At 41.5% G+C, this 27,789-nt stretch overlaps 2 protein-coding genes across 2 annotated transcripts in view; one reads left to right on the forward strand and one right to left on the reverse strand.

The window, feature by feature from the left end:
• kcnq1.1 (potassium voltage-gated channel, KQT-like subfamily, member 1.1) overlaps positions 1 to 21,296 on the forward strand; it is a 74,174-nt gene extending 52,878 nt beyond the window's left edge. Inside the window, exons 10-17 of the mRNA XM_049562457.1 lie at positions 686 to 824; positions 8,677 to 8,733; positions 11,675 to 11,804; positions 15,549 to 15,624; positions 17,354 to 17,448; positions 17,631 to 17,677; positions 17,778 to 17,839; positions 18,499 to 21,296. Of these exons, the coding sequence (XP_049418414.1) occupies positions 686 to 824; positions 8,677 to 8,733; positions 11,675 to 11,804; positions 15,549 to 15,624; positions 17,354 to 17,448; positions 17,631 to 17,677; positions 17,778 to 17,839; positions 18,499 to 18,765 (873 nt within the window). The 3' untranslated portion in view covers positions 18,766 to 21,296. The remainder of the gene's footprint in view (positions 1 to 685; positions 825 to 8,676; positions 8,734 to 11,674; positions 11,805 to 15,548; positions 15,625 to 17,353; positions 17,449 to 17,630; positions 17,678 to 17,777; positions 17,840 to 18,498) is intronic.
• Positions 21,297 to 25,555: 4,259 nt separating this feature from the next.
• cdkn1ca (cyclin-dependent kinase inhibitor 1Ca) lies at positions 25,556 to 27,292 on the reverse strand. Its single transcript, XM_049600485.1, has 2 exons — positions 26,849 to 27,292; positions 25,556 to 26,729 (listed from the first exon to the last, which is right to left on the reverse strand). The coding sequence occupies exons 1-2, from the start codon at positions 27,276 to 27,278 to the stop codon at positions 26,629 to 26,631; spliced, it is 531 nt and encodes a 176-aa protein (XP_049456442.1). The 5' UTR covers positions 27,279 to 27,292; the 3' UTR covers positions 25,556 to 26,628.
• Between the last annotated feature and the right edge of the window lie 497 nt (positions 27,293 to 27,789).

The following is a 27,789-nucleotide window of genomic DNA, read 5'->3' on the forward strand; positions in this document are numbered from 1 at the left end:
ATGAGATAATAGAGCTCTATGAGCTCTCTAAGATTTGGCAGAGCTTGAACATTTGTAAATGAGGAGAAGGATTTTAAATTCACTTATGGATTTTACCAGGAAACAGTGCAGAGAGGCTTAAACAGGAGGAAATATGATCCTTTTTATTAGTTCTTAGTAGATTTTAACGATTAAAATTCAAACTAGTTGATGAGATCTGAAATTTAAGTTTTAAAGAATTGATTATTCAATATGACTACTTGTGTATCAGACCATGCCCACAGTAATGCGTACATTTTAAAAGGTTGTTCATGTGTCAAAACCTTTCCCTGTAGACTTTGTAGGGTCTGACCTAAAAGTTGTGAAATGTCACAATAACAGTATGTATAAAATATGCTAAATATAAAATCGTAATTTTTTGACCTGAAAATGCAACAGTAATTTCTATGCTGCTGCACTTAGACCCTGAAATCATTACTTAACGCTCACACATCCTTTCAGCAAAAATAGAAAACTACATCATTGATGACTGCCTCATTGTGTGATTGTGCTCTTTTAACAGACAGTCAGATTCTTAACATTGCTGCACAGCAGAAACATTTCAACACGTTGAGGTTGAAGTATATGTATGCCTGCTTTTTCAAACATAGTTTTGCAACCCACAGGAACACTCTGTTGAGCTGAGATGTTTGCATTTCTTGGGCAGGTGAAGATAAGGAGGAAGCCGAAGAGCACTGACAAGGACAACGGTCCAACTTCTCCCACAGTTCCCAGCATCACCTTCGACTCTGTGTTTGACAGTGGGAGGGAGCTGAGTTCAGATGTTTACAGCACTGTGGGCACAGGTACCAACAATGGGACAAACAGTACAATAGGCGTATCTCTGATGCACCAAACTGTGTTCCAGTTCACTTTAATCAGCACAAAAAACTCAGAACAGAGAACATATTTAGAAATACAGTTACCTCGGATTTTACAGTAAATAGACCTTTGACAAGGCCTAAAGAGTCTCTGCATGTGTTGCAGAGTTTTTAACCCAGCTAATGAGGTTCTGAGTCATGTACATGGTTTCAGTAAAATCAAAATAAACAATCACAATGTCACTCAAGACGCACATAAGCATAAAAGGAAATGACTAATGCTGCACTGGCTGCAAAACACACATTTGCTGACAATACACAGTGGTGTTGTGGTAGTTGATGAGCAGTGTTGGGGTCATTACTCAAAGGAATTTTTTTTTTTAAGATATTTTTTTGGGCATTTTGCCTTTATAGATAGGATAGTCAAGCGTGAAAGGGGGAGAGAGAGAGGGAGGATGACATGCAGCAAAGGGCCACAGGCTGGATTCGAACCCGGGCCGCTGCGGCAACAGCCTTGTACATGGGGCACCTGCTCTGCCACTAAGCCACCAAGCCACCAATGCCCCATTACTCAAAGGAATTTGATTTATTACTCATTTCTTGAAACACTTTTGAAAAGTAATATTACTTTTCTGCTGCCAAGAGGAATTAGTTACACTACTTGTTATATTACTTTACTGTTAACATCCCATAATATTGGTAATTGTGTCTTTTCTCCTCAAAATTCAAACACACGCACCTCTGTGTGAATGTCAGGGTAAAAGCGCAGCTGAGGCTTGGTAGCTTGCAAATGATATTTTACCTGGGGTTCTTTTGTTGCCTGTGAATAGTATTTTACAGGGTCTGTTTGAAAGACAAAAGCCCTTTTTCCACAAAGATCATACTACAAAGTCTTTTCTCTATACCATCTTTGCATTGTTACACAGAACCACATGACGGCGGCATCATGCTGCTCCAGTATGTGATTTTAGACAGCATGCTGGCGTTGTGGAATCAAAACAGGAATGATGGCCGTGACATGCAGTACAACAGCGTCGGCCCCTAGCGTGACATATTACACACCTGCAGTGCTTCATAAACAATAACAATGACATGGCAATAACAATAATTTACCGTCTCCGTCCTCTGCTCAGAGGGTAAGAACCTCCTGGACCTCATAGTTTTCCAAATTTGCGGACCTTTTGGCCACTGTTCTTCTTCTTTGAGTTAGCTACTAACTGCTATCAGCTACAATTTAAATCTCCCGTAGTGGGTTGCACACATAACATTGTAAAAACGTATACCTGTGCCACCCATGATCCCATCCTGCCTGCCCTCCCGTTTGTACAGACAATGTTTGGCGCTGTTACTACCTCAGTAGGGGTGTAGAATGTACAGTCACAGAATGGGGAGGCAGGGTTGGCTCACCTTTGTAAACATCTCATCCAAGAAGCTAGCATTGCAAGTTATTTATTTTGGGGGGAACTATAATGTTAGAATTTTATTAGTAATTTATTACGCTTACAGTAATAATAATGCATCACTGCCCAGTGCTGTTCATGAGGCAGGTGTACTACTAGGTAAATGGGTAGGTTACAGAGGAGGAGGTGGATGTACTCTCCTATATACTGCGATGGCTTTTTGGCTGATGTACTTAAAACGGCCAGAACAAGAGGTCGGTGTGTACCATCCACTACATCACTGATGATACAGTAAAAAGAGAATGATTGATTTGAGTTTCAGTTGTAGGGCTATCGCCACAGCAGGGGGTGAGGACAAAGCCCAGACATAAAAGATAAACGAGCACATTGCAGCATTAAAATGTGAGGTTGCATTGATGAGTATGAACTTCAGTGTTGCACTTTTGAACTCACAGAACTCCACACAACGTACTGTACTGCTGGATCAATAGTGGAGAGCTGAGAAAGAGATAAAGAAGCAATTCAAATGGTAGCCCCGTGTGTTGGGTCTCCGTCAATACATTATCAGTTTTTTGCGGTTTTTAGAGAAGCTGAATTAGTGTTGAATTAGTGATGAAGCAGCGGTTGACGGAACAAATTTAGCAGAATCTCAGTTTACTTTCATTTAACAAATGTCTCTGCCTTCAGTGTGGTAACGGTTCTGCACACAGAGATGTGGACTCAAAAGCAGGACTCACAGGCAGAGCAGTTCAAAGCGATCAATCATTGGTTAGAAGTTCAAGGCAGAGTTCGGCAACAGGCAATCAGTCAGAGAGGCCAAGCTAAGCAGGCGAGGAGCAGGCAGGCGTAACCGGGAACAGGCTGGCAAGAAACAGAAACTAGGGCTGGACCGCTAAGACTGTGGCAAATGACTGGGGAGAGACAGGGCGGGTGTGTATGCAGGGGAGATAATGAAGGAATGGGGAACAGCAGTGCTGGTGAGAGTAATGATTTTTAGAGCTGGGAGAAAATATAGATACACTTGAGTACTGCAATATTATGTTTTGTGACACTGAATCAATTCTCACAAATAATAGTGTTGACATTTTAATGAATTGTTTACATGCAATGATTTGTGGCGGTGGTTTGTTTTGTGCTGTGTTTAAACTCCACAAGATCCTTTAATGTTTCTGTCCTCTTTCACTCCACCGTGACATCCCTAAGAACACAGGCCTATGAAACACCTTATGACAGGTGAAGTCATAAGGGGCGCACTGCCAGCATTGGCAGTTTTCCTAAAATTAGTTTAAAAAAAACAGTAATAGGGATGCACTGATTTATCGGCTGAATATTCACCTTCCTTACTGCCATCGGCCTATAAAATAAAAGAACATTCACAGATGTTTGCCAGTGACTGATGACCACAAACTCAAACTAATGAGCATGTACAAGAACAACACAATGACTGTTTACTATATGGGCTCTGTGATCCTCACTGTTGTGGGACAAGATGGCAAGTAGCAACCGGTGTCTGTCATGCCCAGGACAATAGAAGAATGTGTTTTGGAAAGCACAGATCTTTCTGGGGAGCCGAAAAGATGCAGTAAACTCACTATTGTCGCGTCAGAGGACGTACCCGCCTGCCTGCTCCTCACCTGCAATGAGTTACATTATGAAACGTTCAAGCTCAAGTCCGTAAAAATGAGTATTGGGTAAAGGTGACTTATAATGTTCTCATGACGTGTTCAGTATCCATCCATCCATCTATTTTCATCCACTTATCCGGGGCCAGGTCGTGGGGGCAGCAGGCCGAGCAAAGCACCCCAGATGTCCCTCTCCCCAGCAACGCTTTCCAGCTCCTCCTGGGGGACCCCAAGGTGTTCCCAGGCCAGCCAAGATATGTAATCCCTCCAGCATGTTCTGGGTCTGCCCTGGGGCCTCCTACCAGTGGGATGTGCCTGGAACACCTCCAGTGGGAGGCGCCCAGGAGGCATCCTAGATAAATGCCCGAACCACCTCAACTGGCCCCTTTCGACGCGAAGGAGCAGCGGCTCTACTCCGAGCTCCCTCCAGATGTACAAGCTCCTCACCCTATCTCTAAGGCTGAGCCCAGCCACCCCATGGAGGAAACTCACTTCCATCGCTTGTATCCGTGACCTCATTCTTTCGGTCACTACCCAGAGTTCATGACCATAGGTGAGGGTTGGGACATAGATGGACCAGTAATTCGAAAGCTTTGCTTTCCAGCTCAGCTCTCTCTTCACCACGTCGCCCTGTGGGCCCACCACCCGCAGGGACAGAAATCAGGGTCGGGTGCATTGTGTGCTGGGCGGCAGGCAGGGGCAGGGCGGGGCAGGGCAGGGCCCCTGGTGTGCCGATCCCTGGCATCGCAGACTGGCTTTTGGAACATGTTCAGTATAATCTTGTAAAATGTTTTTGGCGAGAAACTTGAACACATACAGTTGTGTTAAGGAGACATCTTTTGATATTGGCCACATTGTGTCATTGTATCAGCCCAGAATTTCAAAATCGATGCATCCTTATATCACAGTATATTGCCTTATCTTGCCAAAACACAGCCCTTATGACTTTGATGATTTCCTGAGTTTTTCTCCAGCACCATCATCAGGTATACATTTTAGTTCATCCGACCCACTGATATAGATTTAACTATCCATCCATCCATCCATTTTTGTAACCGCTTCATCCTCTTGAGGGTCGCAGGGGGGCTAGAGCCTATCCCAGCTGATATTGGGCAAGAGGCAGGGTACACCCTGGACAGGTCACCAGACTATCACAGGGCTGACACATAGAGACAGACAACCATTCACACTCACATTCACACCTACGGACAATTTAGAGTCACCAATTAACCTGCATGTCTTTGGACTGTGGGAGGAAGCTGGAGTACCTGGAGGAAACCCACGCTGACACAGAGAGAACATGCAAACTCCACACAGAAGGGCTCCCTCCTGGGATTGAACCAGGAACCCACCATTTAACTACCCAACATGCAACATACGCATTAATGTAGCAGTAATATTAATCCAAAAACATCAGATATAATAGGAAAACACTGACAGGGATTATTTTGCTGCACAGTGAATACTTTTACTTTCAGTACATTTTACTGATACATACCTTGAATGCAGGGCCTGTACATGTAATGGAGTATTTTCACAGTGTGTATTAGTACTTATACTTAATCTGAATACTTCCTGCAACCGCTGCAATTAACATGTCATATAGACAGAGAGAAAGACAGACAGACAGACAGACAGACAGAGAGACAGACAGTGTGTTACAAATGTGATTTAGAGCAGCCATCCTCAGCCAGCGACCTTCCCACAGTCTTCCTCACAGACTTGGAACAAAAGTAACTGCGATGTTTTCATCAAACCCTAAACACTTTCCGGAGAGCACCAAACACTCACTAATTAAAAATCATCTTTGAAATTACCTCATTCAGTTCCTTCACTCATTTCATTTTTCATGTTTATTCATTTGATCCTTGATTGTTTCCCTTAATGTTCTCTCCTCATTTAGTATTTTGCGTATATTCGTCAGTCCTTTCTTTTCAAAGGATTTATATGAATAAAATTAATTATCATCATTATAATTATCAGTGCAGCATGGAGGCCATTAATGGTCAATCTGTTGAAAGTAGATAACATAATGAATAGTGGGAAGGACAGTCTGTCTACTGTCAATGGGAGACAATTATGGATACTCTTAGCATGCCTGTAATATGTAAACATCTGATTGGATCACACTCTTTGTTGTGCTTAGTTACATAACCTTTTTATTTTACACCAGCTGGTAACCTGAAAAGCTCCCTGGATGCAGGACTGCAGTTCTGCCACCGACATGAAGCTGTGCAAATGGTTTTGCCTTGCACTCATTTCTCACTGCAACAGAAGAATTTAATGTGCCCCGTAGTTGGGAAGATGTATGCATGTCTGTTCGCCTCGTGTTCAATGAAAATCAGTGTCTTTGATTTGAAGCTAAATAGATTCTACAGGTCGTGCTGCACATCTAACATCGACAGCACGCTGCTTTTAACTATGAATCATTTAACTAAACTGCCACATTGCCATCTGGTGTGCGGTTATATTGACTGGACACACAAGTGCTGAGCTGCTTACGGAGTCAGACGGTGTTATTGTCCCGAATGGATTTCGGAATAATATAGACAGAGTCATAAATAGTCAATCACATGCTGGTTTTCATCAGGGATAAAAATTAACTATTACTTACACCCAGCTGCTAATTTATCAGGAACACATATCTAAAACTAATGCAGTGTAATACAGCAGTGACACCTCCCTTTCTTCATCAAGGCTGAAATGTTCCTTTTTGGTTGAAACTATTTTAGAGAGATGTTGATTCAGCTTGATGATCATTTTGGAGGATGTAGTTTGTGTCATACTGACAGGTGCATTTGGTCCATCCTCCTTTATATTAGTGAGGGCAGGATAACTGAAACATCTTTGTGTATATGTACTGTACTGTACTGTACTGTGTGTGTGTGTGTGTGTGTGTGTGTGTGGATATATCCTCATACAATTGTTCGTATGATATCTAACAAATTAGCACCCCATGAATGACATTACAAGTTAGGTACATAAAGCTATTGTAAAACCATTTGCTAAGTCCCGCCCCCAGACACAGACTGGACAATTATTACATAGCATCGTGCCAACTCAGACCAGGGTCCGACAGCAACACAGCTGTGCTCCATTGACTCCAATGCAGTCCTTTCAGATTTCCTTCATTTTCAGGCTGATGTTGTGGATTTGGAGCTAAATGTTGTGCCTGGGGCACGTCATGTATTAATGATACTCGTTACCTGGAGAGGTTGGAAAAAGATATACGTTTCTTCCCTGTTCCAAAACCAAAATCAAACCCTGAAAAGTGTAGGGTTAGCTAGCTAGCTACTGAAGATATAGCCTACTGAATGTATACACATGCTGCTTTTGCTTTTTAATGATTATAACAGTGAAACAAAGAGCGACCCTGCTGTACAGGAACCAGTGAAGGGAAGCAGGGAAACTTTGCTGATACTCAACCAGCTGTGTGTCATTGCAGTGTGTACAGATGAATGTTGTTTAGAGATCCTTGCCTGTCCAGTGGTGGAGGTCCAGGTGCTGGCAGCAGCACAGGGGTGAAGCCAAACACTGTTCATCTGCACACTGTGATGCCACACAGCTGGTTCAATATCAGCAAAGTTTCTCTTTATATTCATTGTCTTGTGTGGTGATCAGCAGTGATGTGGTGGTTCACTTTTACACTGTGATCTGTAGCCTATAGTTCGGCTTTAGCTTCTAACTATCTTTGTCTTTTCTGTTGTTGCTGCTGAGTCAGTTTGACATCCTGGATATATCTTTCAAACACAGACTGTAGACCCCTCTGTCTGCTTCTCTCTGGAATCAACGTTTCTTTTTTCCAAAAATGTGATAATATTTCTTCAGGGAGTGCAGTTAGTGACAGCGTGGGTTCCATGCCTATACCGACAGCTTGTCAGACTATCACAAAGGGGCGGGGCTTAGCGAAAGGTCAGTTGTCGATCACTGAACGTAAAAGCCAACCCCAGATTCACTCTAATTTAGCGTTTCACCTTGCTATATTTGTGTTCATTTAGCGACATGTCTCCTGGATGCTGGCACCTAGTCTCTACCTTTTTGTAAAACCATGACCACACCTGAGCGTTGTGGGGGTACACTCTCATAAGTGTCCTGAACACCGAAAATAAGAAGACAGTAAGAAAATATAGACACGGGATAGAGTCGCTGCGGAAAAATTCACCTTCACACTTTAAGGAAAATTCCACAAGTATATCTTTAATGTAAAGTTACATAGCTTAGGTTTGGGGAAAGAAACATGGTGATGACTTACCTTAAAATAACTCAAAGTTCATTTGGTTTCACCTGGTGTCGTGGAGGAAAGTCTTGGGGGAAAGCGTTTTATTTTGTGACCCATCCTTCTTTATATATATATATATAGAGAGAGAGAGAGATATAGATATATATAGATATATATATATATAGATAAATAGTTAATCCGTCCAGTTAATCCGTGGTAACTGCCTATTGTCTTGCTTGTGTTTTTTTCCTCTCTTGATTTTCTGTCTCTGTAGCGGGTTTAACAGGATCCCACACTTTGGGAGGATGTGGTGGTGAGCTGCTGTTAGTGTCCACATCCTGCACACGTCCTCAGTACACTCACTGTCCTCTCCTACTGTCCTTTTTAACAGCCTCCTCTTCATCGTCTCAGCTGCTCTAACAGCATCTTTTTTCATCACTGCATGATCCTGTTGTGATATGTTCAGTTGGTTGCTTAATTGTGTGAGTGATGAAAAGAAAATTGCATGCTTAGCACCATAGTTTGTGTCTGTGCTTTTTTTTTTACCCAGCAGCAAACACTGATTATGTTTGTTTATCTCATCATGTGTGCTACAGAGTGCCAGCAGTCCTGGACGTCTTTGTCTTCACTTCAGTTCAGCTCACCGCCTCCAGGTAACAACACGTGTAGATACAACAGTTTTTATGTTGCTTTGTTACTCCAGAAGTAAATAGTTATATCAAAGGGGTCAGATGGAAAGTCAAGTACAGTTTGAAGTGTAGATATTACACAGACTTGAACAATGCGGAAGTCTGCGTTTGTTTGAAAAAGAGTTTAACCAAAGTCTGTGGAGTCAAATAACAATTTCATGTTTGAGTTTAAAGCACTTTTTTAAACAGCAAATCATTCTTAGATCCATATGCGTGCTGGAGTACCCCATAAACCCACCAAGTGGTTAAAGCACTTCTCTGCAATCTGTTATTCAAAAAAATCAGTCAGCTGGTCATGGCTTGTCGAGTCACATCTGTGTGTCGTGGTTGACAGCACCAATTAAGTCCATTTCATTCAAAGTCCATTTGAAGCTGACACATTTTCACACCACGTTTTATTTTCAGACCAGTTGTATCACACTTATCTAGCTGGTGCAGTTTCAAAACCCTGCATATGCAGATTCAAATAATTAACAAGTTCCCACACAGTCTTCCACAACAACTCTGCCATCTTTGCTGGCGACCTTTCAGTGCTAGGGACTGCGGCAACATGCACAAAGTTATGGATTCTTCCTGGTTCTCTGTCTCTGGGGTTTAAAATAGCCCTTTTTGTATACATAGTTTTTGTTTATTAACTTATTTTGTATTCCTATTTTCCATAAAATGAACACCAACCCCCTGACCAGTCCTCATTTTTAGCATCCAGCTGAGCCTGACTTGTATTGCCAAAACTGAGAACTAAATCCAAACCAACCTTATATGTTACTTCATTTACAAAAATAGATATCTCTGTTTTTATTAATCATGTTTTATTTATTTATTCTGTGTTTGTGCTCCAGGGAATATCAATCAAACTTGTACTGGGTTGTTTTGAATAAATATCTCTTTTTTTTTTAATTTTCATAAATAGCATTTTTTATTGTGCACTCAAGGGAATATCAATCAAACTGCCGTACACACATTAAGGTCTCTCACAAGAACAAACTAATTTTTAAAATTGCCACATTATACATGGAGTAAGACAAGACAGCCCAGCAGCAAAAAAAACCACCAGTATCCAATAAACACGTCTTCTTAGGTTGTGTGTTTTGTGGAAATAAAACAAGTTGTCAGGAGCTCTTCACACTCAGCTTCACCTTTTCCCCTCAGTATTAACCAGATGAATGTGTCTGTAAACTCAGATTATTTCTCCCATTTGAAGATGGCATCTCTGTCATAATCTAAAACTGAACTATGCACAGACAGATTCACTTGACACTCTGGGTCATAATGTTGAAGCTTCCCCAGAGAAGCAGCTTTGGCATATTTATTTTCTTTATTTCAGCCACTTACTTTGGCTGTGACTTTTAGCAAAGTAATGCAACATAGCAGCTCATCACTTTCTCTTTCCCCATTGGGCCTTGTGAGACACCATTGTTGCAGCATTGTAATGTTATGCTGACTATATGTTGATAATGTTGATGAACTTCTGAACACTTTTGTCAAGGAGTGCAAGCCCTGTTTTTTATTAGGTGGGTTAAATATTAAAGGAGCAGTATATACGGTTTAGGGAGATTCAGTGGCATCTAGTGGTGAGGATTACACATTGCAACCAGCTGAAACTTTATTTAAATTCCTTTAGTTTTCATTGTTTAAGAGGTATTTACTAGGAGCTGAATTATCTACAGAGGTCTCCTCCTCTCCAAAATAAACAGACCAGGTGATTAAAATCAGTAGAAACACTGAATAAAGCAGGTTTGCATTCAAATCTGTGTTTCTCCTATACTGTTTGCCATGTCCCTAGACCAGCATTGAACCATATTTCTATCTGGTTTCTTACAATCTAGACGTCCCGGAGGTTTTTACCAGGAGCCACATTGTTTGCAGAGGTCTCTTCCTCTCCAAAACAAACACAACCTGTGATTTAAACTGGTTAAAACACTGAATAAATCAAATAATGCGAAAAAGCAAATGGCCCATAGAGCTAGTGTTTGGTCTGTCTCTGTGTTCTATACTGTAGAAACATGGCGATGCAACGGACCCACTGCTTATGTAAATGGTTTATTCCAAGGTAACAAAAACACACAGTTATTCCTACTTGCACATGATCATAAAGAAAACATACTTTTTGTATTCCATTTCTGCCAATATGAACCCCTAAACTGTACAAACTGGATCTTTGATTCACTGCAGCAAAACTCAGAAATATTCAGGAATCAGTTATTTGCAAATGCCTTCTATCAATTTATATCACGAGCAGCTGGATTAATTTCATTTCATGAGTAAGTCATTGATTGAAAGACAGTTGAGACACTATTATTAAAAGTTGTATCAAATAAACATCAAGTGTCTGCCTTGCTCGTTACTTGTCTGTCAGGCCACAGATGTCCACTGTGAAAAGCTTTGTTGATACACTTTCTGGTATTATATTGGATAAAATTGTGACAACAAGTGATGCATCTGGAGCGTAAAAACTTTGCACTTTTAATCATTTCCATGTGAATATTATAGCAGCAGACCTAAAGCTTGTAAATCTTGGAGTGCGTTTGTAATCCAATCTGATGCTCCACGCTTCGAGCGTTCTGTTACTATGTTAATTAATAAACAGTCATGTTAACCACAGGTTTTTGCGTCAGCCGGCAGGATTTTATCTAGCTCTACAGCTGTTGCTGAGCTGAGAGATGTGCAGGGAGATCTGGGAGTGCCCTTTTGGATGCCCTTCCATCCAGTGGAGCAAACATAATGAGGGTGGCCATAAAAGAGAAAAGCCGTGATCCAGTGTCAAATATGCTGCCCATAACTGCTAGAAAACTTTCTGCACACTAGTGCCCCACAGCATACATCTGGGGCCCTTTTCATTATCCCGCCCCTGCCCTTCAGACCTCTTGAGTGTGCCACTGCTCTGTGTCTGTGTGTAAACATACAGTGAAAAGAAACCCTGGCCTTTTGGATGTCCAAACCCCGAGCCCCATCCGGAGGAACTGTAGCTTTGCAGACGACCTGGACCTGGAGTCAGAGCGAGACAGCGGGCTGGCTCCTGTCACCTCAGTGTTACAGTGAGTTTACCTCCATTGCGTTGCAGTGCAATCGCATTGACACTGTGTTTATGTGTGAGTGTTTTTTAATGAGCATGTTGAAGAACGTTTGCGTGTATTTTTTGCTCTCTGTAATTAACCTTTGTAGTGTGCCAAACCCCAGAGCACTCCTGTCTCTGCTGTGTAATGATTCTCTATTAGGCAAAAAGCTCTTGTGGCTGCAGAGGCACTTGCACACTGAGAGATGGAGACTGATATGAGGAAATGAGTGTTAAGTAACTGTAGTGTAATGTAAGTGCACAGTAAGTGAAACAAATGGCGCGACAGTTTTGACCCATGGGACTTCTTTTCTAAACGGTGGGGTAATGATGCAGAGTGGGAATTGCACGCAGCAGCGTTGTTGGCAAAGATCACTCTGTGCTCTGCTGACTCCAAAATATGTAACCAGCTGTTCTCATAGAGCAGTGCCACATCAAATCCCATGCTAAATTGAACCATTATGAGGTACTACTGCTTGTTATCCATGACAAGAGAACACCTTAAGCTTGAAAAATGTGTCTCTTTTTACCAGGTTTTATCAAATTTCTGTGAAAAGCCTTAGATTTTAAGCTGACTTGCAGATTGAATTCCAAATTGTCCATGTTGTCCACAGCAGCCGAGAGCTCAGTGAAGTCATTGTTACAAGATGCAGCATTGATTCTTGATGTGGAATAGTTCACAGAAGTGATATTTCTGCAGCCACCTTGGTATCGACATTTCAGTGCAGTATGTTTTGGTAAATTGAAGATGATGGAGGTATTGAGTGTTTTAACAAAACTACCACACGTTTGTCACAAACAAACGCAAATTACACCTCTGGTACCACAGCAGACACATTCTTTAAAGTGAAAGTGAAAAAGTGGGGATTGTAGAAGAGAGGTTGGTGGGAGGTAACAGTTTACAGCCTCCTTAAAACATTTTTCATGTTCCTCACGTCGGATTGTTTGTTTCTCTCTCATGAAGCAGTTAAACCAATCACAAGAGGAAACAAAAGGTGCAAAAGCTGTTCTATTCATGCACTGAGGGGGTTGAGCCAAGGCAAAATACCTTTCCTCGATCGTTACAGAGGTTTTAATTTCATACATTGAAGCACAATTTTGTTGAAATATGAATAATGCAGTTTTCATCAAGCCTGAAATTATTCAGTAATTTCTGAAAATGCTAGAGATTGCTATTTTCTTTACTGAGAAAAGTGATTTGATAACAGTATAGTGCTCCTTCAAAAAGAAATCATAAATTTAACCACTTTAAGAATTGTCAAACATGGCAGGAAACATGAGCAAAGAAAGAACACCAAGTTGAGTGATAGTAAGAGAGAAGGTATCACATAACACCTGTAAACATGTCAACACAGATCAATCTGTGTGTATGGGGGGGCATAAGCAAATACAGCAAGCAGCAGCAGTGACCCACCGTCCAAGACCGGCACATCATGAGGATGGAAACACAGGGCATGGCAGAGACAGAGCACCTGCTGCAGCAAGCGAGCACGCCTGCTGTTGAACTAGGCAACATGTATTACATTCTAAAACCAGCTACCAGCAATGTGACCGGTGGAGCTGCAGGTGACACCATCAGCTGGCTTAAGTTGAGCTCAGACCGGTTTCAACTCGTCCCGAATCTTTGGTCTGAACTGGGCTTTAGTCTTTGTGCTTAGCTAAGCTAGTGGTCTCCATATGTGTTGCTTGTCTAACTCTCTACACGAGAGCGAATAAACTTGTATCCCAAAATGTCCAACGATTTCTTTAAAGGGGAAGTCCAATATTTTCCACTTTGAGCCCCATTTCTGGGTTGTTTATGATGGTTGTTTAGTGGCTAAGAACAAAATGGTGATGACTGCTCATTTTCAGAGAATTTGACTTTCCCCTGCCTGGCTTAACACTGCTGCCTATGGCCATGTGTGAACCTGTCCTAAAACCTCCCTAAACGTTTGTTTTCAAAGTCATGAAACTCACCGAGTGGTCAGTGGTGTTCGTTGATGTTCTGACATAAAAATCGTAGCAAACTGTGGTTTCTGTGATGATTTATTTGACATTTTGTCTAATCCATTGGTTTTCTATAGAAGCCTCATTATCTGTTGGTAGTAATCCGCCACCGGAAACGGAAAGGGGGTTGTTTATGACAAGGTTGTAGTCATTGTAGTCTTTTAGCTCAGTGAAAGTGCCAGCTCGACAGTGCTATGTGCGCTCCTGGAGGAGAACGGATGAAAAAGTTTTGTAATAAGTTTAAACAACTGCACAATGGATTACTCCCTTATAAACAACCTTCCCAGTACGATGCCTTTGAACACGACGCCAGCCTTCTTCTTCTGCTTCTTCTCTGTGTCCCATTACATTGCAATGGTTTCTTCCCGGTTGGCGACACCCACGTAAAGGAGCATTATCGCCATCAAGTGGGCTGGAGTGTATAATGCTTCAGGGTCAAACGAACGATCAAGTGGAAGTTTACACACAGGTGTGAGGCAGCTGAAAAAATAGTTACACAATCGAGATGAAGAGCGAAAACATGGATGGAAACCACAGTTTGCTGCGATTTTTATGTCAGAACATCAACGAACACCACTGACCACTCGGTGAGTTTCATGGCTTTGAAAACGAACGTTTAGGGTGGTTTTAGGACAGGTTCACACATGGCCATAGGCAGCAGTGTTAAGCCAGGCAGGGGAAAGCCAAATTCTCCCAAAATGAGCAATCGTCACTATTTTGTTCTTAGCCACTCTATTTCATCATAAACAATCCAGAAATGGGGCTCAAAGTGCAAAATACCGGAACCTTTAAGTTCTCTTAAGATAACAGGTACAGGTCCCTATATACTCATTGATGTTGGGGTAAAGATCAGAAACACTCACCATTCAAACTGCACTTTTAGTAGAATCCGCCATCTGCCATTAGAGTCGAGAGAAGTTGTGTCCACCTTTTTGCCTCGCTGTCTGTGTTTCTGGTTACATCACTGCCATTTGTGGTGGAAAATGGAGTTTTATAACAGGTCACAGAGCACTTTATTTACATCTCATGATATGGTGCTAATTTGACAAAATGTTGTGAAGGCTGCAGTTGAAAAGCAGCCCATTGCATCGCCTATGAAAAGTCCATTATGAGACCCTGGCAGACCTTGTTCCTGTAGTCTTTTACCTAACTGGGCTTAACAAAGAGCTGCTCTCTCCCTCTCACACAGGGCCTACTCATTTACTGCTTTTTCAGGGTAATGAACCCAGATGAGTAATAGCTCCTTAATAATTCCCACAACATAATAATAGAGGCTAAATGCACTACAATTACGCTATTATTTATGATTTTTGGAGGAACACAAAAATCACCCGTTCTTTGTTGTTACTGTAGCTCACCTTGATCACATTCAAAGGAAGACAAGTCAGAAGGGAAAGGCTTTTGATGTAGACTTATCAGTCATCGTGAAGCTGTGATGCCCTGAATATTTCCCCCTAAATTGGTAGAGCTTGAGTATGAAGGCCATGTCAACCATCTTTTCACAGTTATATTTGTTTCATGCGGGGAAGATAAAGCAGGAGCTGAAGTCATGTTTTGAGAAGACTAACCTAGATGTTAAAGTTTTACAGGGTTACTCTTTGTTTTGCTGTGCTTTCTCTGCACGTTCTTTAAAAAGCAATTTCCAACAGTAATTTCTGCCTCACTCTCAGCCTCATTACATTTTCTATGCAGAGATTTCAAAGTAACACCAGGTGATTCATATGAAACTCCTTTCATGCAGATTGACTGAGTCACACCGAAAAGCCATACGGGTGATCCAGAGAATGCGTTATTTTGTGGCCAAGAGAAATTTTCAGGTAAGTAGGACATAATTTACTAGAATATTTTGGAACCCACTGGCTATTGATGACTGATGACGATTTAGCAATAATCAATATTTCAGGGGTTCGGTGTAGCCAACAGACATCTGGAAAATGGATATCCGGCATAGATGTTTTAAGAGAACTAGATACAGTGTTGAATGTGAGGCCCCGTTCATTCCTATGAGAGTTGCTCAGTGGTGCATGGAGCCAAAATGGTTCAACTGCCTTGTATAAAATTACCAGGATGATCTGGGGTTGATTGGCTCTACTTTGCACTGTGCAGCCCATAGAGCAAACACAATAAAGACTTAGCCAAGCACCGCTGAGTGCAGCAGAGCGACTCACTTTCGCCGGCAGAATGGTTGACTTCTGGTTTAGTGCTCCGTAAGGCTGCCCCCTCATAGTCGACCAAATATTAGTCGACCATAAAGGTCTTTAGTCGGCAAGATTTTATTGGTCGCTTAGTTGCAGACAAACAAACAAACGTGAAACTTTATTAGGAGCTGCACCTTGTCAAAATAGATCAAAACCTATAGGACTGGATCATGTGGGAATTTAATTTGAAAGGACAGACACAGGAAGTGTCCACGCTCAGCAGTCAGACAGGAGTCAGGTTAATCTCCAGGGCTGGTACCTGGGTTAGGGTTAGGGTTAGTAGCTACATGCCCATTAGCCCACAGCGTCATTAACAGGCGGCTCGCTCAGTGTGTGACGTGCACTTGTAGATAAAATATAGGCCTATATTAATGAAGGTTCATTAGTACGGTTTTGTATTTCTCTGTAATGTAGCACAGTGTTAACAATGTTACTGATACTACTCTTTCTCACACCTTCAACTCAAACCATTGTGTTGCCCCGCCCTAAATATATAATTTAGGGCCGTTTAATGGCCCTTAATGATGACTATTGATCGACTAGGAAAATTCTCAGTTGGGAGCAGCCCTAGTGCTCCATAAACTTGAATGGGGATAAATTTATTTAACAGTGCTGCTCTTCTGGACTTCCAAAATGTTATCAGACCAAATGGATCAAATTCCGATTGGGAAATGAGTCATTTTATGGGGAATGTGATGCTAAAAAAACGTATCCACTGATTTACAGACATCTCTTTCATCATGTAATTCATTGGGAAAAAGTCATTTTGGGCTGCAGTGCATCACGTGACGGTGTAATTACACTGTTTGGCCACTGCAAAATTTGTCTGGGGCCCTGATACCCAAGACTTCCTCTGCCACGATCATGGCAGCAGCATCGCTAACATTGTTAGCAGTAGTGTTATAGCAGACTTTGCAAATGAGCAGTTCAGCAGCAGCGTAACAGAAAAGACATCTTGGCAGAGCTTCGACAGCCTCGATTGATTGCCTCATTTCAAAGGGTTTGTTCCAACAAGTGGTCTACTTAAACCTAATTAAAGGGTTTGTTCCTTTTCAATAAGTCCACTAAGATAAAAGTGATATATTAGTGAGTGAATACAAAGTGACTGTGTGTATGCAATAATATTTGATGTCTGGGTTCTCAGTTTCACCACCCCTGCAAACATACACCAGGCTCAGCAGCAGAGATTAGGGAGTCACAACACCACAACCAACATGAAACATTACTGTGCAACACCTTTAAAAATGTATATATCTGACAGAAAGTGAAAAACAAATGTTTACAAGACGTTCTTGAGGAAAATAAATGTTTGATGTAACAGTTCCAGACATTTTCTTTCTTGTTATAGCAAGCTCGTAAGCCTTATGATGTGCGGGACGTGATTGAGCAATACTCCCAGGGTCACCTCAACCTAATGGTGCGAATTAAGGAGCTGCAGAGAAGGTAAACTGCTCAACCAAGGAGAGTTTCATATGAATTAGATTACCTGAGAAATGCAATTGTGGATGATGGCTTTTTACAAGCATGAAAAAAAAAACAGCCTGTGAAAACAAGAGGCCGGGGGAATGAGAGAGGAAACAGAGAGAGTATGTATTCTGACTCTGTTCTCCTATTGTGTCCCTCAGACTGGACCAGTCTTTAGGGAAGACAACTTTGTTCCAGTCAGGCTCTGGTAATGAATCACTCCAATGCGCTCTCAAAATATATTACACTAACTACATAACAAACTGCACTTCTAATCCTCCTGTCTTATTATTTACTTCCCTCTGAAGACCGAGCTAAAGACAAAGGCACAAACTCTATCGGATCCAGACTCAACAGGATGGAGGACAAGGTGGGATTTATGCAACTTCAGTGGAAAAACTGGAGCAATATTCCCTCGCCATTTACGGTTTCAGATCATTTCTTTTGTTTGTATAAGAGCAAAGTCAAACATTTGCATGGCCGCCTTTGTCTTGTTTTCATATTTTGAATTTTTATGAAAATGTAACAAATACGCTTCCCTGTTGACCGTACACTGGCAGTTTCACTTATCAAAAGTAACTCAAGTAGGGAATAGTTTTGGATAATGCAACAAAAGTTTAACTGGCTTTGTAATATGAAATATCTGCGCAAAGACATGTGGCCCTGTTATTGTTGATTCAGATATAAAACTTTCAGCAGCGTGTGCCAGTTCTGCAGCAAAAAAGAGAAACCTTGATGTTGCTTTTCTTTCATTTCTTGTGTCAAACAAAGAAAAACAAACATGTTGAATCACAGTGTCCCTTAGTTCCTTCCCCAAGTGGGCATTACATCCTTGCCTTTAAAACCACGGATTAAATTACCTAGCAAACTTCATTTTTTGTTGAGAAATGAATATTGGGAATAACAATCTCCTCTGAACTTAAAAATGGCTCTTAGAAGTACCTCGCTCAATTTAAATAAGTCAAAAGCATCATAAGTTGTGAATCCAAATCTGAGCCAGTGTGTTATTTTGCTTTTACACTGTCATAGATAACACACATGGACCAGACGCTAAATCGCATCGCAGAGTCGCTCACCTTCCTGCTGGACCAAAGAGACGCCGCTGAGGGTGAAGGCGGAGGCAGGCCGAGGCCACGGCTTGGAAGGACCTGTAATGTCCTCCCCAGCCAGGACAGTCTGCCAAGCTACGACCAGCTGTCTTCATCACCTTCATCCTTCTCATCCAACGTCGCCAGCGCCGCAGCCATCCCCAACCGTCCCCTCAGCAGCACCGCCAGTCAGGATGAGAGCTGCTGAAACCTGGAACCAAACTGCCTCAAAGTGTTTTCTTTTTCTTTTTGTATAATTCATGAAATGTATTCAGATCAAGTGCCGTTTTTACTCTGCATATCTATTCATCTGCTCATTTGCCTGCCTGGCCGCCGGTCAAATTTCAGTTAAAAGATAGTCTGTTAGACCTAATTCAGACGCTTTACTGAATTTATTACTGTATTACAAAATCATATTATAACGTAGCCTATAAGCTCTGTGAAAACTCCTTTTTTTAAATTCACTGTAACTATAAAAATAGAGCTAAAATAAAAATGGAGCTTAACTGCGGCAAATAAACTCTTTAATTCCTGAGCTCCAACTGCACTTATTACACTACTATAAAGCCAAAAAATAAAGGCAACAGAGCCATAACAAGCACAAACTGGACTGTCCGTAAACCTGTTGAAAGATACCCTTTTGGTGTCAGAACACCACAGTTTCAGATCAGCAGAGCGAACTCATGGCGCTCTGTCTGGAGAGATGGAGCAGCAGAGCGCCAAGCAGAGTGAATGTGTGATTATCTGAGCCCATCGTTAAATCATGAAGCAACAGAGCCTTCCGTTTCTTTGAACAACAGGACTAATCCCGTTACTAAGTTTAGCTAATCACGGGAATTCTACTAACCTTACAAGAGAGAATAGTTAGTATGTATTTACCCTTTGACACCTGGCTAAATTGGCTGGATTTCTTTTAAAAACATGGGAAGAAGGCAATGAGCAATGAAAAGAGAAATTAGCCCCAAAAAATAACAAGAAATTAGTGAAAAGAGAAAATTAAAAACAAGAAAATAGTTTTAAAAAAAAAGAAAGAAAAAAGTTAAAAACAAACAAGGAAACGATCTGGAAAAAGTGCTTAAAAATTTTAATAATTCTGTAGCAATTTCAAAATGTCATAATAATTATAAATAGTTTTGCCTTTTCTGCTTTTTTTTTTTTTTTTTTTGCAATTTGTGGGACATTTCTTACCAAGTTACTCACTGCCTTTTTCTCCCTGTTTTTGAAAGAAATCGCACCAACTTTCTGGAGGGTTCAAAGGGTTAAATACTTGTTAAAGGCATCTGAAAGCAGCACAAGAAAAGTGAGGTCACTCCAGGTTTAAAGGGTTAAGCAAGTTACTTTGGCTTTAGCACGAGTTTAGACCGCTAATCACATGAATTAGTTCAGCAAATCACTAATGTTAAGCCCAGTTCAGCCCAAAAATTCCCGATAACAGTTCAAAACGTGCAGCTACTTGCAATGCTACTTGCGTTCTGCAACATTCTGAAAACCATCCGGTGCACACCAATGCAACTACACGTGACGGTGTATCATCTCTATGCAACAACTCTCTGTACTTCATTCTGATTTGCAGCTTTTCAGGCTTATTTTGTGGCTGAATAAAATTTGTAGCTTCTTAAAATAGGAGTAAGGATAGTGATAGTGAGATACTGGCTACAGCTGCATTTGTTGTAGCGATAAACCGGCAAAAAAAACTTAACAAAACAAGTATCAGGTGGACTGGATTCATAGTAAATACGCCACAATAATATAAATAACCAGCATCAATTAATCAGTCAATAAGAATGTGTGTGTGGGGGCATAAGCATGTAGCCTACAGCGAGCAGCAGCAGTGACCCACCATCCAACACTGGGGCGGCCATGGTTGAAGGGAAAGTGGGTCGTCAACCCCCTGCTCCTCCAGCCTGCTTGTTGAAGTATCCTTGGGCAAGACATTGAACCCCAAATTGTTCCCGATGGCTGTTCCATCTGTGTGTGAGTGCGAGTGAATGGTCACTGAGTACCAGGTGGCACCTTGTATGGTAGCCTCAGCCTCCAGTGTGTGAATGGGTGAATGTGGCATGTAGTGTTGAACTGCTTTGAGTGTCAGAAGACCAGAAAAGCACTATACAAGTGCAGTCCATTTACCATTCACCATTCACACAGCAGCACCTGCTGCAGCAAGCGAACACGCCGTCTGCGGTCACTTCACTACAAGCCGACTGGCTGTAGAAACAAGTGACATGCTTGTCGCCAGCGATTTGACCAGTAGAGTTGCAGGTGAGATCATCAGACGGCTTCAGTCGAGCTCTGACCGGCCAGTTCACACCGCTGCAACGTTTCTCTAAAACAGTTTCCATCGTCGCAAATCTTTGGTCTGAACTGGACTTCACAGTCAAAAGTTGGGACAGTTACTGAAGTCTTTTAGGCTAGTTACGTTAGCTTTAGCACAGGTTTAGCTGGGGAGACTAATCTAAAATAATGAAGAATGTACACCTGTTTTTATATTAACTTCCCCGCCTCCGTCATTACTCTCTAGCAGCTGAGACATCTCATCAGATCCATGTGTGAAAGAGAAATAATATTATTATCAACATTTCAATGGTGATTTTTCAGCATTAGTTTTTGCAAAGTCTCTGAAAGGATCAGTTGCCTTTTATTTATTACTTGAAATCTCTTCAGGTTATTGCCAAAGATATTGCCACAGCCACGGCATCATACTGTGATTCACTAAGCTGTATTCTTAAATCCATTTCTAACAGGACATCCATTTCCATTTAATCAAATGGTGTTTTCGCTGTTTTAATTTTATCTCACTCTCTTGTTTGTAATGTTTAGAAATATTCTGCTGTAGCAATAAAAGATATTGGTAATTACTACCAAGTGTCTACTATGTTTTGTGTCTGGTGCCTTACGGGGAAACTGTGACTAAAACAAATGAGCTAAGTGTTTCTGTTAATGTTGAGTTTTTTCGTTTGCCAGAGGTGGATAGATGGAAAGAAAAAATGATTTCACATTAAAATGAAATGGTTTTTTTGTTTCTCCTTGATCAGTCAGATGTCTGCCTTATTTTTGAGTTTAAGAGATTCATTTACTTTCCTTAATAACAGGATCACTTGTGCTGGCAGCAGAATTTCCTTTGTTGTGAGGTGGGGGTTGGCTGTGTCGTGTCCTCGCTGACTTATGGAAATAGCCAAAACCATTTTTTCTTTTACACGGGTGACCTTTGGGTAGCAGATGGTGACCTTTTCCCCGCTGGCCATCCATGGGGTGTCCAGGCATTCCTTCACACAAGTGGCCATGTGGAGAAAAGGCCCAAATGACCATCTGCCTCTGGTGTCCATAACAATGGGCCCCACCCTCCTAAAGTGTGCTGGGGGTGGTTGGCCTTTGTGCTGACCAGGAGGTGGGGAAGGGAAGAGTTATATTACAGGGTGGGTGTGGAGGTTTAATAGTTTTATTTGGGGTAGTGGGAGAGGAAATCTAAAGTACAACAGCCGTAAACACAAGCAACATAGAGGATCAATACATCCAAATAAACAGCAGAACTAAAATGCCTTATATGTGAATGAGTGCTTTGGTTGAATAATTATTACTGTTTGCATCTAAAGAAACAGTGCGTCAGATTTAGGGGGATTTAGTGACATCTAGTCGTGACGATTGCAGGTCGCAACCAGCTGAAACTTCTCCTGATTAGAATTCCTTCAGTGTTCATTGTTCAGCAGGTTTTTTAACAGGAGCCAAATTATCTGCAGAGGTTTCCTCCTCTCCAGAACAACCAGACCCAGTGATTAAAACCAGTAAAGACACTGAATTAAGCAGTTTCATGTTATAAATGAGTGTTCCTCCGATGCTGTTCATTACGTCAGAGACATGCAGCACCTGCTAATGTGCAGCCAGATGTTCAGGAGGTTTTTACCAGTTGCTGAATTTTCCACAGAGGTCTCCTTTTCTCCAAACCAAACCGACCAGGTGATTAAAACCAGTAAAAACACTTATTAAAGCAGTTTCATGTTATAAATCAGTGTTTCTCCGATGCTGTTCATTATGTCGGAGACATGCAGTACCTGCTAATGTGCATTTTTTTCTCTGATAACCTAAGATCCAGATGTTCAGGAGGTTTTTACCAGTTGCTGAATTTTCTACAGAGGTTTCTTCCTCTCCAAATCAAACAGACCCAGTGATTTATACTGGTAAAAACACAGAATAAAACAGTTTCACATTATAAAACCTGGATCTTTCCAACACATTTTCACCCCGACCTCGATATTTGCTTTAGCTCGACTTGGACTTTCCAAGTGCATTGTCTATTTTCAAAATACACTTCCATTTTTGCAGGAAATGCACAGTTTGCTTAAAGTACGGTACAATACCGATTTTTCTTCAACGTCAAACGCATGTTGTTAGGTTTAGGAAAAAGAACAGGGTTTGGCTTTACAATTTTATGGGAGGCAAACATCGGCCTCCCAGGTGAAAGTCAGTGGTTGTTGGACCCATCCACAACCCCTCCGGCCCGCCCTCCTCCAACTTCTGCCCCTTTAACTTCCGGTATTGTCCCACTGTGTTTTCCCCTGACACCACTGGGCTCTTTTAATCAACCATGGCAGCCGGTCGCGTATCATGCCAACGTGAAAGGGTGGCTTTTTTGGTAAGTGTTTAATGTCAAAGGCCACTGACCAAGCACCAGTATTCAATGACTTTGGAGTGAGACCGGGTTGCTTTTTCCGATGCTGTCATTGCAGAGGGCCCGCTACCTACCGTGGCCAATATGAAAATGCAATAATGCAATGACCCTATCTGGAGCCAGTGTTTGGTTTGTCCATTCTGGGCTACAGTAGAAAAATGGTCCTGCTCCCTATGTATCTACAAATGCCTTATTCTAAGGTAGTGAGAACACTTTTTTCCCCCCGGTGATTACACACTAAAGAAACATACTTATTATATTAGCGTTATTATATTCCATTGCTACCAGTATATCCCCTTACATCCAACACATTGAACCTTTAAGGCTACAGCTTACTAAGACACCATTTGTGTAAATAATCAGCATGAATAAAATGCTCAAACCTACAAATTTAGATAAATTCTTAATGATTTTTGGTGTAATATTCCACTTTAAACTTTTAGACCTGTGTTTCTCTCAGACTATATGCACCCCAAGTATCAAATTAATGAAACTTAATTAAGCTCAGTTTTGGATTTGCAAGTCCTAATGTCAGCCTCCCCCCTGCAGTTTTTCCATTCAGCGTCTTCTAATTTGAACAGCGTGATAAAGGCCTGATCAAGAAGCCACAATCATGCAGATTGATATCATTCCATTCCTAAGTAGCAACATTTACATCATAGATTTATTTCAGTGTGTGGTCATACACTGTATAGCTCTAATACATGCAGCAACATTAGTGTAACTGACACAATCACTGCACCGGTGAAAGCTTCATTCACTGATGATGCACTGAGCAGCTTGTAGTGTACATCTTTAGGAGAATTTAAGTGAGGTAATGGGTGGGGAAACTGTGATCCCATGGGATGCTTTGGACCCATGGGATACTTTGATTATTGATTTCTTGAGTGGCAATGTAGACATGAATTCACTGGAACATAATGTGAGATAATCTGTTCCAAATGCAAAACTAACACACTTAATATTGGTTGTCCTTGGCATTATTGAGGCGTTTAAAAATGTAAATGCGATGTTTGCTCTGTCTTCTGTGCTTGAACACAGTCCCTTCGCTGCTGTAGTATTACAAGCAAACATTAGCCCAAAGTGGGAGTAAACATTAGTAGGATTTGGTTTGGGCGCATGTCAGTGATAATGGCTGCTTTGACTATGAAAAGAGACACAGTGAAAAGAGAAAAGTCGAGTAAAAGTCCTGGGGGGGGGTCGAGGATCTCCAAAGGCTGATTTGCAGGTGAAATAGATGGCACACTCTGCTTTGTGGCCATTGTCCTGCTCTGCGGCCAGATGGCCTCTTGAAATTCTTTAGAGATGAAACCCCAACACTGTGGGAGTGAGCACGCCTCTGTGGGATTTGGCCTCTCTAATGGGCTAATTTGGCAGTTAGAGCTCATATTAACGGATATAATTTCAAGCCTGACAGCACAGTCCTTATGATTTCGATTATGAAACATCTCATAATACAAGCCAGAAAATGCAATTACTGTAAAACGTTTTTTCTTCTTTCGATTGCCAAACTTGCAACTTGGATTGATTTTTTCTACAACTTTAGAGGCGCACGTTATAAGCTTACTCATCTGAGGCTGACTCAAGCTCAGCATCAAACCACAGATGCACTTTTTCACAAAACTGCAGTCATACTAAAAATCTAATCATTTGAAATTCTGGTCACAAATCGCTATAATTACAGAACTCCGGGGTCAGTTTTCTAATGTTATTACAGCAGCTCTTAGATGAAGTGTTTGTCACTCTCATTTGTTTGTGCTTTTAATACCTGAAACTGTAATTAAAACTAACAAACAGTTGAAGTGTTTAGCAAATCAAGACAAGGCTGACGAGGTGTTTGTGACTTCGGGCAAACTGTCACAACACAAACAAGAGATGGTACTACATAAACACATTATTTTGCATATTACAAAACAGTGTATTTACAGTTTTTGCTGCTGCAGGGTGTTGTCCACTTGAAAGCTGGTGATAAAATAAATAACCCCTGGACTATGCCATTGTTTGGAGAACTGTTTCCTGAGCTATGTGGTCACATTTTAGCCGAGACAGGGAACACAATTAAGATGCTATGAATCTAAATTAACCAGTTTAATGTGATGGATGCAAAATCATTAAACCAGCATTTATCAGCAAATTAATTTAGACCACGGATTATTGTGTTTTTGTCTGAATATAAAAAGTATTAATGTGCTATATCTCAAAAAGGAACGCTTCCCCAAGGAGACAGCATAGAAATTACAATAATCACTCAATCAGAGGATACTGATAAAACAGTTTATTAAAACTGCAATATTTGCAGGCAGTCAGTTAATTTAGGCAAACTTAACGAGGACAAAACAGTGCTTTTCTCTTTAATTAACAGATGTTACAGAAATCCACCAACAAGACAGGAAAAAAGAAACATACAGACATAAAAAATCATCAGTTATTTCAGGGGTTGGCAACCTTTACTATCAAAAGAGACACTTTGAACTAAAAAAAGTTTAAAAATCCATCTGGAGTTGCAAACTTGTGCCTTAAAGTGATGTCAACACCGCCTATTTAATGTACATTAGCCCATAACCATTTGTAATAGGTCTAAATGAGCATTCATTACAACAAAGTAGCTATACTTTCTGATTATTTGGTGCTTAAACTTTGCAGCGTTAGCAGTGAAAGCAACCAAATCTGTCCACTCACTGTGAGGATTTGGAATTGATTAGCTAGCCTCACTGAGGAGACTCAAGCGTAGCCATTGCTATTGAGATTTGGCAAATTTAAGGAAAAGGCACCAGGCCGTAGACATATAACGCACATATGACGAGATGTTAAAATATTTTTTTATTCAGCATTTAGCCTACACATTTATATAACCGGAAAATGTAAGAATCACTTCAGGGCCACAACACTGATAAATGCAAATTGCAATGAAATGTTAAAAAAGTAACTGTTATTCGTTTAAATGTAATTTTTTGTCAAAGCCACAGGAAGCCACAGTAGAAGGGCCAAAGAGCGTAGTGTGGCCCCTGAGCCGTAGGTTGCCTACCCCTGAGTTATTGAAATGTTCTTGCTCACATAACAAACACAAAACTGATGGAAAAAGGTGTCCAAACAAACATAACTGTGACATTATAAATGAAAAAAACAAATGCAAAGTCATTAAATTAAAGTCCATAAATAGAATAAATAACAGAGAATGGTGAAGTTTGACCCCAGTTCACAAATCCTGAAATTGGCAATGAAATAAAATAGAACAAAATAAAATAAGATAAAACAATACAAAACAGGACACAATAAAATAAAATGAAATAGAATAGAACAAGATAAAATAAAATAAAATCCTTTGGTGCAGTCAGTAGGCCTTGGTCCAGTCCATAAAAACATGTATGTATAGGCCTTGATATAAATAGTCCATTCTCAGCAGCATGTTCATCGTAATGTTTTGCACAGAGCTGCTTCACTGGAACTTGTGTGAAAAGGATTCAGGATACTTTTGGTTTCTGTCGACCTCCTCCTCTTCGCGAAAAAATCTGCCAAGAAAAGCAACACGAAAGAAGATGTTTACTCACTTAATATATTCACTATCACAAGCACGGGTTACATGATGGACTAATAGAGTTATTATGGATGTGTGAGACTTGCTCCTCACCTGTGATCCGTGCGTTGTTGCTGGGCTTGGCAGCCGGTTTGGAGCGCGTCCTCTTCCTCCGCACGGGCGTCACTTCAGCGGGACGCTTGCGTGTGTTGGAGATGCTGGAGCAGTTCTCCTGGTCGGTCCCTGCGCCTTCCTCACGCTCGCTCAGCCTGTCCTCTTCCTCAGTGTGTGAAGGACACACATCGCCCTTGATCTGTGCGGACTCCTGGTACACAGCAGCAGCGCGGTCTGCGGGCATCTCCTCCCACTCCCACTGAAACCTGCCCGGCAGCGGCGTCTCTGCCTGGAAGTTGAAGTTCCAGCGGCGGCTGTCCTGCTCGGTGATCTCCTTCATCTTCAGCTTCAAGTCCCGGCGCAGTTGCTCGTGGTCCACCGGGCCAAACAGACTCCTGCACACCGACTCTTTGCGCCTGATGGGGTTCATCCTTCTGATGGTTGTGGTGGAGTCTGCTTCTGGTCTGAGTGGTCATCACATTGCTGCAGGACGATTTAAAGGCTGCAGGGCGCACGATGCTTTGTTTGTACACAATGAGCAGAGGCTGCTGATTGGCTGCAGCTCTCTGAATTGGCGGATTGGGGGGGGGGATCCATTCATTGTGTGGTGGAGACCAGTGAGACCATCAGTAAAAGGCTCCGGTTCCATTTGGGACACTTTGTGTGATATTACTATAAAGTCCGTCTGTCCTACTTCTTTATTTGTGTGACTGCAAATATTCAGCAAGAGAAAAACAATCCCTAACAGCCTCAGTGTTGTTGTGATAACACTGCTGTTTGTGTACATTGTGTTTGTCTGAATGAGAGGACACTGAGACGCAGCAGCGCCATTTGGCCTCAGGGAGCAGTGATTAGTGGCCGTTACTGCCTGAAGGCCACAGAGACCACAGCCTGTGCCAAAATGAGATGGGAAGTAAATAGGCTAAGTGTCTGGTCTGAGG

Source organism: Epinephelus fuscoguttatus, linkage group LG2, assembly GCF_011397635.1.
Source record: "Epinephelus fuscoguttatus linkage group LG2, E.fuscoguttatus.final_Chr_v1".
Lineage (NCBI taxonomy): Eukaryota > Metazoa > Chordata > Actinopteri > Perciformes > Serranidae > Epinephelus > Epinephelus fuscoguttatus.